Source organism: Aspergillus stella-maris (genome assembly GCF_047715825.1).
Source record: "Aspergillus stella-maris strain CBS 113639 unplaced genomic scaffold BDV14scaffold_70, whole genome shotgun sequence".
NCBI classification, from domain to species: domain Eukaryota; kingdom Fungi; phylum Ascomycota; class Eurotiomycetes; order Eurotiales; family Aspergillaceae; genus Aspergillus; species Aspergillus stella-maris.
Genome location: NW_027396864.1, coordinates 104,159 through 119,155, shown reverse-complemented (window position 1 = coordinate 119,155; position 14,997 = coordinate 104,159). Strand labels below are relative to the sequence as shown.

General features: G+C 54.3%; 3 protein-coding genes across 3 annotated transcripts; 2 read left to right on the top strand and 1 right to left on the bottom strand.

Annotated features, from left to right (window-relative positions):
- Positions 1 to 5,204: 5,204 nt before the first annotated feature.
- Positions 5,205 to 7,199, top strand: BDV14DRAFT_181300 (deoxyhypusine synthase). The gene is made up of 2 exons (XM_073770046.1): positions 5,205 to 5,496; positions 5,558 to 7,199. The coding sequence occupies exons 1-2, from the start codon at positions 5,278 to 5,280 to the stop codon at positions 6,455 to 6,457; spliced, it is 1,119 nt and encodes a 372-aa protein (XP_073623989.1). The 5' UTR covers positions 5,205 to 5,277; the 3' UTR covers positions 6,458 to 7,199.
- Positions 7,200 to 7,649: 450 nt separating this feature from the next.
- BDV14DRAFT_133642 (putative MATH and UCH domain protein) lies at positions 7,650 to 12,270 on the top strand. Its single transcript, XM_073766188.1, has 2 exons — positions 7,650 to 8,368; positions 8,418 to 12,270. The coding sequence occupies exons 1-2, from the start codon at positions 7,861 to 7,863 to the stop codon at positions 12,014 to 12,016; spliced, it is 4,107 nt and encodes a 1,368-aa protein (XP_073623988.1). The 5' UTR covers positions 7,650 to 7,860; the 3' UTR covers positions 12,017 to 12,270.
- A 25-nt stretch (positions 12,271 to 12,295) lies between these two features.
- BDV14DRAFT_181298 (rRNA (cytosine-C5-)-methyltransferase NOP2) lies at positions 12,296 to 14,987 on the bottom strand. Its single transcript, XM_073770045.1, has one exon. The coding sequence runs from the start codon at positions 14,879 to 14,881 to the stop codon at positions 12,524 to 12,526; it is 2,358 nt and encodes a 785-aa protein (XP_073623987.1). The 5' UTR covers positions 14,882 to 14,987; the 3' UTR covers positions 12,296 to 12,523.
- Positions 14,988 to 14,997: the final 10 nt, after the last annotated feature.

The window sequence follows — 14,997 nt, the reverse complement described above, 5'->3', positions numbered from 1 at the left end:
GAGGCTCGCCGCGGGCTCTCTTAGACTCCGCATCGTTAACGATGTCCTCAAAGTCCTTCTTGCCAGAATCGAGTTGCCGTTGGAAATAGTTTTTGACCTACAATAATCGTTGAGACAGGAGCTTTTGAAACTGAAGGCTTCTAACTTACCATCTGCGTAGACTTCGTCTTCATGAAGTTGGATATGCCCTCAAAGTCCCGGCCAAAGTGTGCTAGAAGCACGGGGAAGTCGCGCTGTTCAGGAACTGACCAGTAGCTGGTCGTTTGCGGGGAGTTGTAGTTCATATCCGGCCGAACAGCACCAGGAGCAGATGGCAACCCCGCGTTATCCAACTCTGTAGGCTCCAAAGCATACATCGGTTCTCGGGGGCGTCCCCTGCCTGACTTTGACCGCGGGGGAATATCGACCCGCTCCTCCTCGAGTTGATCACGGAACCTGACGATCGCTGGACCGCCAACTGGTTCCATGCCCATCTCCGGTACTTCAGGATTCGGAATAGTCGGAATCGCGGTTGCTGGAGGTGGTGGTACCGAGGCTGCCGCCGCTGCTAGCAGGTCGGGTTGTTCTTGTTGTGGAGTCAATGAGGCTGCTTGTTGCTGCTGTTGTAATTGCTGTTGCTGTTGTTGAGCTGCTTTGCCCCTGCGGCCTCCTCGAGTACCGGTCCCTGCGCGCGGTCCTCGTCGTCCTGCAGGCTTTTCAGGCTGTTCGCCATCCTTTGCGGCATTGCCCCGACGGCCGTTGGCATTTTGTTCCGTGTCCGCAGAGGTATCACCAAAGGTTGGGGCGGCAGCACGACGGGGGCGGCCGGTGTCGGTGACAGGCGTGGGCTCTTCCTCGCCATCATAATCAGGTTTAACAACACCCAGGTCAGCCATGAGGGCATTGGACTTGGGCCTAGCAGACCGTCGCGCACGACCACGTCGACTCCAACGCTTGTTCAACTTGGCCTTGTACTTGATTTCCTCTTTCGTCAGATAGTAATGAACAATGCACTGCTTGAAATCGCGTCCAGGTAGTGCCTCCGCGATCTTGCCCCACTTCTTAGGATAAGCCATGAAAGCATCCGTGAACTTCTCGTGCTCTTCAGGGGTGAAATCGTTCGGCGGCGGCAAGAAGCCAAACACATCCATAGCTTGGAATGGATGGACGATGTTGTTCGTATCTTTAAAAACTATGGCTTTGGCGTCGCGAGGCTCAAGCATGTCCGGAATTACAGCTTCGCGGTTCAGATCCGGCTGGGCAGTGGCCTTGTTTTCGCGGCGCCTTGCGAGTTCCTCCTGTGCAGAAATCTCCGAAGCGCGAAGTGCGTTTTGGAAATCCAGTTCGCTGTTCCCTTTGTAACGGCGCCCCTCCGAACGGGTCTCAAGAAGAGGTGTGGGTATTACTGGTGGAGGCGGTGCCGGAGGAGGGGTCAACCCTGGAGTGACAGAAGCCTTGTCCTTGTCCTTTTCACGATCCATCTCCCATACACTCAGCCGCCATTGCTTGTAGTACTCTAGCCACGTCAGTCGCAATTCAGCGTTCTTCTTAGCAATGGTCTTGCGGTGATCAATCAATTCGCCACGAAGGATTGACTTAATGCGTTCATGGGTCACGTTGTTCTCTTGGCAAACATCGAAGTCCGACATAGGTGTAAGAGGCCCCGTTTGTAAGAAGGGCAGGTTCTCAACAGAAACCGCATTGGGGAGGGAACCGAGAACCAGTTTGGTCGGTGGTTCTTGCTCCTCGGTCCTTTTGTTGGCTTCATCGATCTGAGGCGTCGCTTGTGGTGCCTCTTCGGGAGCAGCCTCATCTGTAGGAGCTAGGGGCTCTGGGGATTTCGGAGGTTCTGTGTCATTCGCGATCATGCCTAGCAGCTGGATTCGCATGAGTAGCGATACAATGGTTGGGTCCTCCAATGGCGGGGGCGGCATCTCTGCGCGTAGAGCTTTCATGTCTTTCTCAAAGCTCTGCTTCCGTTCCTCCAGGTATTCCTGACTGAACACATTTTCATCCTCTTCCTCATCGCTAGATCGCCCAAAATCAGGTATTTCCACATCATTCTTATCGGTTTCTGCGGTCTTGGCGACATTCTCTTGTACGGGCGGTTGAGAGCTAGCCACTTGGTCTTCCGGCTCTTTTGCATTCTCCTTGTCTTCAGATGCGATTGGAACATTTACAATGTCGCTTCGCTTTGCTGTGGGGCTAATGGTGGGTTCATCGATATCCATCTTCATATCTCTCTTGATGTCCTCGCTGAGCGATAAGCTTCTATCTTTGCTATCGATTGAATCTCGCTTCGGTGGCAAAATAGGGCTTGTCCCAGCCTGCGGCCGGTTGTAGCCAGACCGAATCCATTGTTTGTTACCCTTAGGAGGCCCACGGGAAGGTTGCGGCCGTTGTTGAAGCGCTCGAGGGCCAGTCGGTATACTTGAAGAATGCATGCGTGGCGAGGGATGTGAGCCAGGCGAGACGGATCGGCCTGCCGAGGGAGGCCCTCGCGCTGTGTCAGGAAGGTTGGTGGTTGAAGTTAATTTGCTAGGCGAGGACTCGGGGGTGGTTGCACGCTCTCTTGCAACCATGGCTGCCGGTGCGGTGGGTGGTGAGAGTTCCGCGGGTTTCGGCAGCCCGACAGGCAACGTCTGGGCCGGCTTAAAGGACCGCACAGGGCTCTCTGGCTTTGCAGAAGCCTCGAAACTCTCGTCACGTTTAGCTTCATCACGGCGAGCACGTTGTTCGAGAACATGCTGCGGAGGACCTCGATCTGCTTTCGGACCCGTCGGGGGTAGCATTGGCGGTTTCGTCAACAGTTCCTGACGCTCCTTTTCAAGTTTTTGCACTGACGGGGCCACTTGGGGCGCATCGCCTGGCGGTTTGTCAGCAGCTAAGGGAGCAATGGTCGCGGTCACGGTGCCAAACGCAGGAACTTGAGGGGCGGCAGGGGGAGTTGAGCGTTTAACAACGGGAGGCGGAACGAAGTCTTTTACGAGCTCTGGGCGTGGTGGTAAACCTTCAAGTCGCTCCATATCTCGCCACGGTTCACTCCCAGACGGTTTTCGAGCTTGTTCGGCAACTAGTGAATCAGTAATTCTGTCTGCTAATGCAGGGGCGGTATGCGGGACTGGTGTAGCAGAGGCTATAGAAGACGACGGTGGAACTTTGGTATCAACTCGATTCGGTGGTTGGTCACGCTTCCAGAACAAGTCCGCTGGCTTGTCGCGATCATCGCGGTCGATGCGCCGGTCGACGTCGTCCCGGCGGTCGAATCTATCCCGGCGATCTGAATCACGGCCCCTATCACGTCTATCAATGTCCCTGTCTCGCTCTCTATCAACGGGTATACGCTCTCGGTCACGGTCACGGTCAAGCGGTCTGTCTCTGTCGCGGTCTCGTTCTCGTTCTCGATCCCTGTCCCACCTGGTGTCGCGAGACCGGCTGCGGCGTCTGAACGAATCGCGATCGTCGAGATATGGTATCCGGCCACGACCGCGCCCCCCTTCCCAGTCGCCGCGACCGCGGCCGCGTCCCGGTCCAGGACGAGAATGATGCCCAATGGGGGGAGGGCCATCGGGCACTGCGGAGGTTGCAGACATTATACTATCTCTTGAGCCACGGCGCATGCGAGTGGCATCAGGGTCCCGACCTAAAGGCTCCCTCATGTCACGGAAGTCGCGAGGGGGTGGAGGCGAACGCGAACGCCCGCGACCAAAACCGACCCGCGGTTCTCTCACGTCGAAATCATGGCCACGGCGGCCCCACTCACGATCAATATCGCGGCGAAATGGCGGGGGACCATCGCGAGGGTCTCGAAAATCACGGTCGCGGTCGCGATCACGGTCTCGAGCGTCGCGGTCTCTGTCGCGGAAGTCTCCACGACCATAGCCACGACCTCGACCGCCAAACGAACCGCCTCGGGGAGTATCAATCAAAGCTTTGGGAGCCCTGGGAGGCTCACGGCCCATCGGTAGACCTGCATCTTCAGAGCCACGAGGGCCGGCGGGAGGTCGACGATCACCGAATCGTTGCGGAGGTGAGCGATCTCGGGGGTTGAACCCAAACGATTGGGAATAGCGCGCAGACATCACCAGACCATGCTAGAAGATGTAGGTGGAAACAACCTGGCAGAGCGCCCTGCAGCAGGTTAGTCATGAACTTGCTCTGTGCGCTATGGGTGTAGTAAACAAATGGCGTAACGTCGGATTCGAAAACCAGCTCTAATAAGGGCAGGGGAACTAGTAGACGCGGACAGCGACAGGGCTAAAGCAGTGTGGGGAACACGTGATCTTGAAAGGGAATGCGAAGCACGGGCCATGTTCAAAATTAGCTAAGCAGGCCAGCCGCATCGAGGATCGAATTTGGCTGGCGAAAAGGCGGGCGAAGCTCGGGTTCGAGAATGCGTCGAAGACTCGAGCCGCGATTTGGCGTGAAGTGTCTCAGATGCGAATATGACGAGTTCAATAATTCGAATTGCAGTTTGTAACCTTGGATGGCCCGAAATCAACAGCCTCTTGGGTTTGCGTCCTCAGGCGGCGTTTCCATGACGGGATGGCGGCGTCGGCCAGTCAAATAGAAATGGCTGTGGTTATTGCCGGGTGTGACAAGGCGACGGTGAAGGAGATAGCTCGCAGTGCACAGAATTGAAGAAATAGAACCCAGTAAATTGATTTTCCTTACCTTCCCACGGTTCCCAGCGCACGTAACGTGTCAAGCAATCAGCCGGACGGACAGCTGCAAGGAGTTGGCGTTGCAGAGGCAGGAGACCCACGGAGTCTCGAACTCTCGGGCTCTTCAAAGTTCGCGTCGAAAATCGGGTTGGTCGCGTTCAAGCGCAAGAACGAGGGTCGATGGCAGTCAGAAAGAGAGAGTAATGAAGGAAAGGGAGATGAAGAGCACTGGACAGGGAAGAAGGGGAAGAAGATCATTGATGAGGAGCAGACTCTCGACCGTGACCAGTCAGTGTCAGTCACCACAGCGGTTGGAACCCTGCGCAGCAGCTGGATGGATTCCGTTGGTCAGGGATTATTTGCTTCCACCTAATTGAAACCGATTCCAATCTTCAAAGCGGATACCCCAAGCAGGAGCCTAACTTGTGTCACTTGCACTAGTCGTGTTAGTGCCTGAGGCAGAGTTACAGTTAACTTAACTTAATTAGACTTTTCTAGTGTAGCCTCAGGCAGACAACTTTTTTTCTGGTTTTCTTTTTTCGGTGTTTCTATCTCCCCGCACCACGACTCAACTGACAAGACATAATTGTTCCTCCTATTTTAATTCACAACCTGTACAGATTATCTCTTCGCAATGTCAGGTCAATTAAACAACGCACCCCCCTCTTCCGCCACAGATGCCGTGCTTGTCGCCTCAGAACCTGTCCCTGAGGGGACTCACAAGGTCAGCGGGGTAGACTTTGAGAAGTTCCAGGGCCGTGATATCACAGTCGCTGAGATGGTCGACAATATGAAGTACATGGGCTTCCAGGCCAGTGCTGTGGCCGATGCATCGCGCATCATCAATGAGATGGTACTTCCCTACTGGTCTACGCTGCAATTATATACTCGCTAATCGTCGCTGTCGTCTACAGCGCGCCTATCGTCACCCCGAAACTGGCGACAAAACCACAATCTTTCTCGGTTACACATCCAATCTGATTTCCTCCGGTCTACGTGATACCATCCGCTATCTAGTCCGCAACCGCCACGTTTCTGCCATTGTCACAACTGCCGGCGGAGTTGAAGAGGACTTGATTAAATGCTTGGCTCCCACCTACATGGGCAACTTCACAGCACCCGGCGCTGGCCTTAGAGCCAAGGGCCTTAACCGAATCGGAAACCTTATCGTCCCCAATAGCAATTACTGTGCGTTCGAAGATTGGTTGGTGCCCATCCTAGACAAGATGTTGGAAGAGCAAGAAGCGGCCAACAAGAAGGCCCAGCAGACTGGCAACGAGGAGGATGAACTACACTGGACACCGAGTCGAATCATTGAGCGTCTGGGACACGAAATCAACCACGAGGACTCGGTCCTTTATTGGGCGGCCAAAAACAACATCCCCATATTTTGCCCCGCCCTTACCGACGGCTCGCTAGGTGACATGCTTTATTTTCATACCTTCAAAGCCTCTCCTCTCCGGCTGCGAGTAGACATCGTCGATGACCTGCGTCGAATCAATACTATGGCTGTCCGAGCGGCCCGCGCAGGTATGATTATTCTTGGTGGAGGTGTGGTCAAACATCATATTGCCAACGCTTGTTTGATGCGGAATGGGGCCGAGCACGCAGTATACATCAATACAGCTCAGGAGTTCGACGGTAGCGACGCTGGCGCCCGCCCGGACGAGGCTGTGAGCTGGGGTAAGATCAAGGCAGATGGCCAGTCCGTGAAGGTGTATGCGGAAGCGACAGTTGTGTTCCCACTCATTGTGGCCGCCACGTTCGCGCGGGCAGGTCAATCCTCATCGGATACTGAGCAATCACAAAACTGAGTTAGAATATTGCGCACATTCTCGACTGGAGATGGGACTGGGGCCTCATTGGTACAAGTCAAATGATCATGCTGCATAGCTGCAGTTAGAATCCGTATCATTTTTCGGACAACAGCAAACTGACTCCACCTTTTGGTCGTCCGACCGTTCTCGGCGCACTTGCGAGCCCGAAATTTTTGTTGCGTGGCGAGAAGGATTCCAGAAAGACCCGACGAGGTGGAAACGGAGCGGGGATGCGAACCAAATGAAAGCCCAGGAACAGAATATTCTCTTCAGAGAAGGAGATACACATCCGACCCGAAATTCCGGCGTCTGGAGTGCAGGGCAGAGGAAAAGAGGAGAAGGGGCAAAGTTTCAGGTGGGTTGAGCATTGCGCAGTGGACGAATCACGGATCAGTGGGCGCGTGAAATCGATCGGTTGAGTGGAATGGACCGTGGGTTTGATCGCCGTGGCCTGGATGGGGCTGATAAGACGAATGGCATTTAGTTTGGGTTCCCGAAGCTGTCGCCACGGCCGTCGGAGACAGATGATCAATCCCCAACTAGAGACAAAAGCAAAGATACGTTGGCAGAACGAAGTGGGGGATATCTCTTTTTGGTAGATCCTCCTGCTCACACTGGGCCAGGCGAAATCCAGACAGGCCAGGGGTGGCCCAGGAGGAGACGGTGGCGAGGCAGATACTCGGTACGGATAAGGAATAAGACTTCTTTCAGAGCCTTGCGAACGGGATAAGAAGCAGTGCCCCCGGATAATAACGCTTCCTGACCTTTTGTAGAAGAACACGGAGTAAGCGCAGGGCAGAACCAGCGGTGAGCGTGTCTGATTTGGCTGTGGTACCGCCTCATTCTACAGCCTTGCCTGAGTGCCTGCCTGCCTGCTCTCTCTCTCCCCCCTCCCCATCCTTCAGACCTCACTATCGTTCCGCCGGTCTGTGTTCTTTTTTCCTTCTGTTTATTTTTGCTCCTCTGAGTTTCTTTCATTTTTCGCCGGAGTCCAACCAACTCTCCTTCTTTCGCTATCCCTGCACCGTGCTTTCCAGCCCTTTCACTCGTCAAGTCTGGTGTTCTTCAGAGCGATTCCCCCGGTCTGTGCAGGTTACCCCGTACTGTACACTAAGACGCTTCAGCCCCCCCTGATAAGCGTCTTATCGCACTTCTCGACCACCACTGCCACTCACCACTCTCCATCTTCAGCTTGCTCTGTTCTGCCTGTTGCTCACCTTGGTTTTGCTGCGCCTGCTGCCTTTTTTGCGTGACTCACACTTCCTCGCGACTGCATAATAATTTATTTACTCCTCTCTGCCTGTTACAATTGTTTTTTCTTTGGCTCTGTTGCTTCCATTGTTTGAATTGTTCCGACGTTCTACTGTACCCACCGTTGTTCCGCATACTACACCGTCAACATGGATCCCGCAGTCACAGTTGAACAGTTACCTGTTCCTATTCCTCTCGACACCGATCCTCGTCCTGCCGATCTCACAGATAACAGTGTTGTTTCACTAAATACAACGCCTCAAGAGGCCTCTCAACAACCTACAGAGCCCGTCGTGTCGGAGCCGCCGCCAGCGGTGCCAGAGCCTCAGCAAGAGTCAACGCCTGAGGCTCCTGCGGAGACAACCACCGAGGTTGCTCAATCAACTGAAGCTACCGAGCAGGCCGAAGTTCCTCAAGAAGCCGGCACTCCTCAGCCAACCGAAACACCTCCGCAGACGGAAACCCCACAACAGACCGAAGCGCCTCAAGAGCCGGAGACGCCCCAAGACACAGAAGCACAGGAAACGACACAAGATGCAGATGTACCACAGGAAGAACATGCATACTGGGTGGAAGAGGAAGAGGATACTTCTGCTCCAGACGAGGCTGAGCTGAAGGAAATTGAAACCTCGGACCGCAACCACAGTGCTATCGATCGTAAGTTCTCTCGTTGCTCCCCACTTCCAACATATTCAAACGATTCTAGATGAGTATTGGGAGAAGGACTTCTACCCTATTCTTGATGATCCCGAATATCGCCCGGCGGAGAGGGTTCGTCTCACATGGAAGATCAAGGGTGTACGAGGCACCAAGGAAAACCCTAACCGTGCCAAAATCATACGTTCTCCTCCGGCTTACGCGGGAGGGTATTGGTGGACGATCAAGTTTTTCCCTCGCGGAAACAACGTTGGATCGTTGAGTGTCTACATTGAGTGCTCAGACACCATGCCGAGCCCCGACGGCTCTCTGCCCGAAACGGAGTTCAAAATTGTGCGTGGCCCCGGAGAGAAAGACCAAGAAATGAACGCTCCGGAGTTGGATCTCAAGTTCGACAAAACCGAGGATACCGAAGCTTGGATGGAGATGTTTAAGAACAAGTATCCTTCTGCCGCTAGCCAACAGGAGACAGGCAAGGAGCCTTGGAGAGTGTCGGCGCAGATTGCTGTCATCTGCTACAACCCCGAAGAGCCTCGCACCGGGTGGATGCAGTCGTCTTGCCATCAATTTAACCCACACAACCCCGACTGGGGCTGGACCAATTTCCACGGTCCTTGGGACCAGATTCACCGTCGTCAGCACCTCTACCATCAAGCCTTGCTCCGGAACGACACTTTGGCATTTGGCGCCTATATCCGTATCTTCGATGACCCAACGAAGTCGCTCTGGTGGCACCCTTGCGATGCTGAACCCACCTGGGACAGCCTTGGTCTGACGGGCTATCGCCCACTCGGTGATTCTGTCATCAACCACAGCGCAGATGTTGCTGGACTGGCTTCTTTGCTACATGTGGCTCCGTTCTGCAAGATCATTCAGAGCGTGAATGTCCTAGAGCACCTAACAAACTGTGATATCAAACCGAAGCCGTTGTGCGATGCCCTGCAGAAGTTCCTTTGGCAGCTGCGGCAGCGAGACCAGTCTCTTCAGTACGTCGATACAGATACGATTACAACCACTCTGCGGAATCTCCATGAGGGCTCAAGTGATGTTTGCGAGTTCTGGGAACGTCTGCGTCGCTCTTTGGAGCTGGAGCTGGAGGGCACACCAGCAGCCAAGGAGCTTGCCCAGTTGTTTGACAGCCCCTCGGTTGACACACTTCTCGCAGATGTCCAGAAAGAAGGCGTGAACACGATTCCAAAAGACTACAACTCTCGCATCTGTGTGCCTGCTGACAAGGCTAAAACAACGGGAGAGGCCTTCAAATGGTATCTTGAGGCTAAGCCCGGGCGATGGGCTCTACCTCCGGTCTTGCATCTTGAGCTCAGTCGCCAGACACTGGACAAGGCCGCTCGGCAATGGCGTCTTCTTTACAACAGAGTTGATCTAGATGAGGAGCTTGATCTTTCGCCTCATATTTTGGATGGTCAGTGCGGAAAGTATGCGTTGTACGGATACGTTGTTCACCGTGGCCGTCGGACCTCCGGCAAGTTTTTCAGCATCTTGCGACCAGGTGGTCCCGGCAGTAAGTGGCTGGCTTTCGACGATGGCAGCGACAACCGAGTCGAGTGCTTGACCCAGAAGACAGCGCTCGGTCCGCATCTTGGATTGGAAGCAGGCGAGACCCCAGACCACAAGACCGGCCATGATGTTGCGATTGCTGTCATGTACGTACGTAGCGATGTCGTCAAAGAATTCCTACCTGGCCCTCAGGGACCATGGGAAGTTACCGATGAGCTCAAGGACTACTATGAAACGGGCCAAGTCAGCTCTCCGAAGAAATCCGAGGGTGAGGAGAACAAGGAACAGGATATCCAGGTCGAGGTCTACACTTTGCAGAAGTATGACCAGCTCGGCAGTCTGTTTGACTCTTACGACCTCATGTCTCAAGCCAAGGCAGCGAACAGTGTCATGTACTTGAGCGTTCCACGCTCCACCAACCTTATCGACGTCCGCAAGAAGATTGGACTCTGGGCTTCTACGCAGCAAGAGCGCGAGGTCAGTCCGGAGAATATTCGTCTCTGGCAAATTGGCCATACGCGTGATCGCTGCGGTCCAACCCTTGCACTTCGCCGCGTCTCCGACCTCACTGCTACTGTTGACCTTCCAGTCAACCCTGTCCGCTACTGGCTGCAGATTGTGTCGGATGGTGATGCCAAGTACTTTGCGATGAAAGACCCTGAGGCGCCAATCGCGATCAACTCCAAGCCTGAGGAAGCAATTGTTGAGCAGGCTGCCTCCGAGACGTCTGACGAGGTGCAGACTGTTCCAGCTCAAGAAGGCGCTGAACCCGGCTCGTCCAGCACCGTCGGCCAAAACCCTGTGGACGTTGCTCCTGCCGAACCCATCGTAGCGTCGGAGCAGACTGTCACTCCTGAGCCAAACACTGAGGCCACAGAGTCCCTGGCACCGGCTGCAGTTGAGGTCTCGTCTACCGAGGCACCTGCCAACGACGCAGCACCTGTCGAGGCTGAGCCTGCTGCGCCTGTCGCTGAGGCTGTCAGCACAGTGGAACCTGCGACTACGGAACCAGTTTCTGGAACCGCGGAGAGCCCAGCCGCTGCAACCGAGAATGCAGAGCCAGCTACGGTAGACACTTCGGTGGCTGTGGTCGATGAGAATGATGCCGTCATTGCGGCTATCATTGCAGGCGATGTCCAGCAGCTAGATGAGGAGGTTCAGCCTCCTACACCCCAAGAACAGGAGCCTACCCCATCAGCTCCGGAGGATCAAACGGATGCTCCTGCTGAGCAAGAGCCTGTCCCAAGCACCGAAGAGGTTCCTGTCCCAGAGCCCGAGAAGATTCTGCCCGTTGAGCACGTCTACTACTACATCCAAGTCTTTGACATTGAGTCACAGTCTCTGCGCACCATGGGTTCATTCTTCTCCAAGAAGCACAAGACCATCAAGCGCGCCATTCGTAAGAACCTTGGATGGCCCTCAACGAAGGACTTCCAAGTCTGGCAGCGCGTCGACAACACTGAAATTTTCAGCCTCGCGTCAGCGGAGACCTTCGAGATTGAGGCTCCCGATGGGACTTGCTTCATCGTCGGCGACAAGCTCAACGTCGAGAAGCGCTCCAAGCTCCACGAGCGCGGCCTCTTCGCTAACCCAGACCACCTTGTCCGCTACCTCTGGGCTAACTCCCGCAACCACCCCACCAAGGCCTTCACCGGTAACAAGACCATCGATGCAACGTTCACATCGGACTACTACTCTGGCGATATCATGAAAGGCTACTTCCATGGCCAAGGGAAGCATATCTCTGATTCGGCAGCTACTTATACCGGTGCTTTCGTCCTCGGCAAGCGCCACGGCCAGGGTCTCATGGAGTACCCCACTGGCGATACCTACGATGGTGACTGGTTCGAGAACCAATGCCACGGCCAAGGAACCTTCGTTGAGCGCAAGACCGGCAACAAGTACGTTGGTGGTTACAAGGATGGCAAGCGTCACGGCAAGGGTATCAGCTACTGGGAGGTTGCGGACGAAGAGATGGACCTGTGCCAGATCTGTTTCGGTGAAGAGCAGGACGCCCTCTTTTATGACTGTGGTCATGTCTGTGCCTGTGTGACTTGCGCAAGGCAGGTGGACATCTGCCCTATTTGCAGGAAGAACATCGTGAGCGTTGTCAAGATTTACCGCACGTGAGCAGAAAGTGGCTATCGTGGGATCTACCTTCATTCACTCATTCTCTCTTCCATTCGTTCATTCATTTATCGTTGTTTTATTTTGCGATTGTTTGGTGCAGGTCTCTGGTTGGAGAATATTGGCATAACATTATCATACCCTGGAGCTGGAATTTACGTCCCATACATCACTAGAGTGGTGTCTTTTCTGTTTGAATTGTTTTTATCTTGTGGAAAGATTCGAACTTGTTTTCTAGATCGACATTCTTTGAACAAATTTTGAATTGTTTCTATGCGACATACATGCTCTCAAATACAAGTAGATTCGTAGAACTCCACCATAATATCCTGTGAAATCTTATGATATAAGGACAAAGCCCAGAAACGTTGAACAATGATTACTTTTCATTCACCATGCTAACAAGATGGAACCGAGCCGAACCATGAAACCAATTATTTGCATGCATACATATAGAATAGATATAGTAGAACGGATGTCATAACGCCGGTCTGGAAAAGATGGAATCATCTATTTACTTCCCTTCTTCACTTTCTTCTTCTCCTTCCCCGGACCGCTAGCAGCAGCCTTCTTGTCCTTAACATCTTTCTCCTTCTTTTGCTTGCCGGCCTCTTGATTTGAGAGAGGTGTGGCAGAGGGAGTCTCGGTCTTCTTCTCAGCCTTCTTACTCTTCTTCTCCTTCTTGGACTCTACCTCCTTCTTCTCCTTCTCTTGCGTCTTCTCGGCCTCGGGCTCAGGCGCAGCCTCAGACTTCTTAGCCTTGGCCTTGTCCTTTGAGACCGTTGCCGCCTCTGACTCCGAAGCAGACTCGGTCTTGTCCTTCGGCTTTGGCGCGACGTTCTTCTTAGGTTTATTCAATACACCCTTAGGGTTGAGACCCTTTCTCCTCAGCCGGTTTCGCGTAGCACGGAGCATGCGCTCTTTATCCTCCTCGTCGTCCTCGTCGAAGGCGCTGAAGCCTTCGCCTCTTGAGACTCCTTCCTCGGTGATAGGTGTCTTGTCAACGACTTCGCTGTCCGATCCGTCTGTCGTGGGTGTGGTGGACTTTGTGCGGGTGCCGTTGGCAGCGGCATCCTTCTCGCCGGGCTTCTGAACGGGCGTAGGGCCCGTCTTCTTCAGCTTACAGACGAAGAAACCATCGACGTTCTCACGGTGCGGGAAGTATCGCCTCGTCATGGTCATCTTGTCGTCGAAGTGCTTGCCCATGTAGTTTGTGAATCCCGGTGTTCCGAAGTCTCCCAGCCCCGTGTCAACAAGCTTGACATTGGGGCGCTTCTTAAGGACGTACTGCACGACAGCTTCGTTCTCTTCGACTGTCACAGAACAGGTAGAGTAAACGACGTATCCGCCCGTCTTGGAAGCGTGGTCGACGGAGTCAATAGCGGCGAGGAGAAGCTGGCGCTGCATGTGTGGGATGGCGAGGAAATCACGCTCGTTCTTGTTCGTCTTGACGCCGGGGTCCTTGGAGATAACGCCTGTTCCTGTGCAGGGGGCGTCGAGGAGGACGCGGTCGAAACCGCCCATGGCCTTGGGGAAAGCGGTGCGGGCGTCGAGGTTCGTGACGATTGTGTTCTTGCAGCCGAGACGGTGGATGTTACCGATTAGACCCTTTGCACGGGGCTTGGAGGCATCGTTTGCGATGACGCAGCCTGTGTTGCGCATCAGGGCGGAGATGTATGTTGTTTTACCACCGGGGGCGGAGGCCATATCGAGGACGCGCTCGTTTTCCTGGGGGGCGAGCGCCATGACGGGGAGGAAAGAGGAGGCGGCTTGCAGGATGTAGTGGCCTGCTAGGTACTCGGGTGTAGCACCGAGTGGAACGGCAGACTCAAAAACCTGCAGACCGACCTTGGACCATTTGCCGACGGGTTCGAGGACGACGCCGCGGTTGATGAGGGCTTGGGCGAGGGAGCGGCGGTTTGTGCGGAGTGTGTTTGTGCGGATGACGACCGGGCGGGGGGTCTCGTTGGCTTCGAAGAAGGCGAAGGCTTCCATGGGCGTAAAGAGGTTGAAGAGCTTTTCGGCGAGGAAGGGGGTGTAGCCGTAGTATGTGCAGATGTCGTTGAGGAGCAGCTGGGTGTAGTCCGCGCGAGACTTGCCGGAAGCACCAAGCGTCTTCATATCGCCAAGGATGCGGATCGTTTCGGTGATTCTTGTTCGGAGAAGCTGGAGGTTGGGTGCTAGCCCTTCGCCGTCTGTGCCTGCGAAAACGTCCTGTGCGTCGCCTGCGATGTTCGTTTGCAAAGCGGCCTCTTGCAGTTCAGCCTCGGCTTCCTCTTCTTCCTCTTGTCTCTTCTGGTCCAGTTTCCGTGAGAGACCCTCGATGTTGGCTGCTGTGAGTTGTTCCTCTGCGTCGGACATGTCTTCGTCATCGGAGAACATCGTTTGCCGGGGGTGGTCGTCTTCGTCTGAATCGACAACGGAATCTGAATCCTCATCGCTGCCGAATCCGAATTGTCCCTCGCCCTGACTATCCATAGACCCCTCACTAACACCATCCAAATCCTCAAACTCGTCCTCATCAAGACCATCACCCTCAAAGTCCGACATATCCTCATCCTCATCCTCGTCCGACTCCGACTCCGGCTCGGGCTGCTTCTTGACAACCTTCTTCTTCTCCTTTCCATTCACAGCAGCGCCATTGGCCTTCGCCTTCCCATTCGTAGCAGGAGCAGCAACAGCCTTACTCTTCTTACTCTTCTTCTCAACAACAGCATCCTCACCATCATCCCGTCTCCGCTTCTTGCCCGCATCCTTCACACTGACATTCTCAGCATCGCCATTCTTGCGTTTCTTGAGCATCGTGATCTTCGACTCATCTAGCGGGGCCGGAGGGCCCTGCTTCTTCATGCGGCGTCCTTTACCCATTGCGAAAAAGTATGTGACGGGGTTTGGCAATTGTTGTTATGCGGCGACTTGGACGGAAGATTTCTATCTTTTTGACTTTTTTTTTTCTGCGCTGGTAGGCGGTCGGGTGTGGCAGT

Coding starts and splice junctions, on each gene's coding strand:
- BDV14DRAFT_181300 (XM_073770046.1), top strand. CDS start 5,278: ATGTCAGGTCAATTAAACAACGCACCCCCCTCTTCCGCCACAGATGCC. Junction 5,497..5,557: donor CGCGCATCATCAATGAGATG/GTACTTCCCTAC, acceptor TGTCGTCTACAG/CGCGCCTATCGTCACCCCGA.
- BDV14DRAFT_133642 (XM_073766188.1), top strand. CDS start 7,861: ATGGATCCCGCAGTCACAGTTGAACAGTTACCTGTTCCTATTCCTCTC. Junction 8,369..8,417: donor CAACCACAGTGCTATCGATC/GTAAGTTCTCTC, acceptor AAACGATTCTAG/ATGAGTATTGGGAGAAGGAC.
- BDV14DRAFT_181298 (XM_073770045.1), bottom strand. CDS start 14,881: ATGGGTAAAGGACGCCGCATGAAGAAGCAGGGCCCTCCGGCCCCGCTA.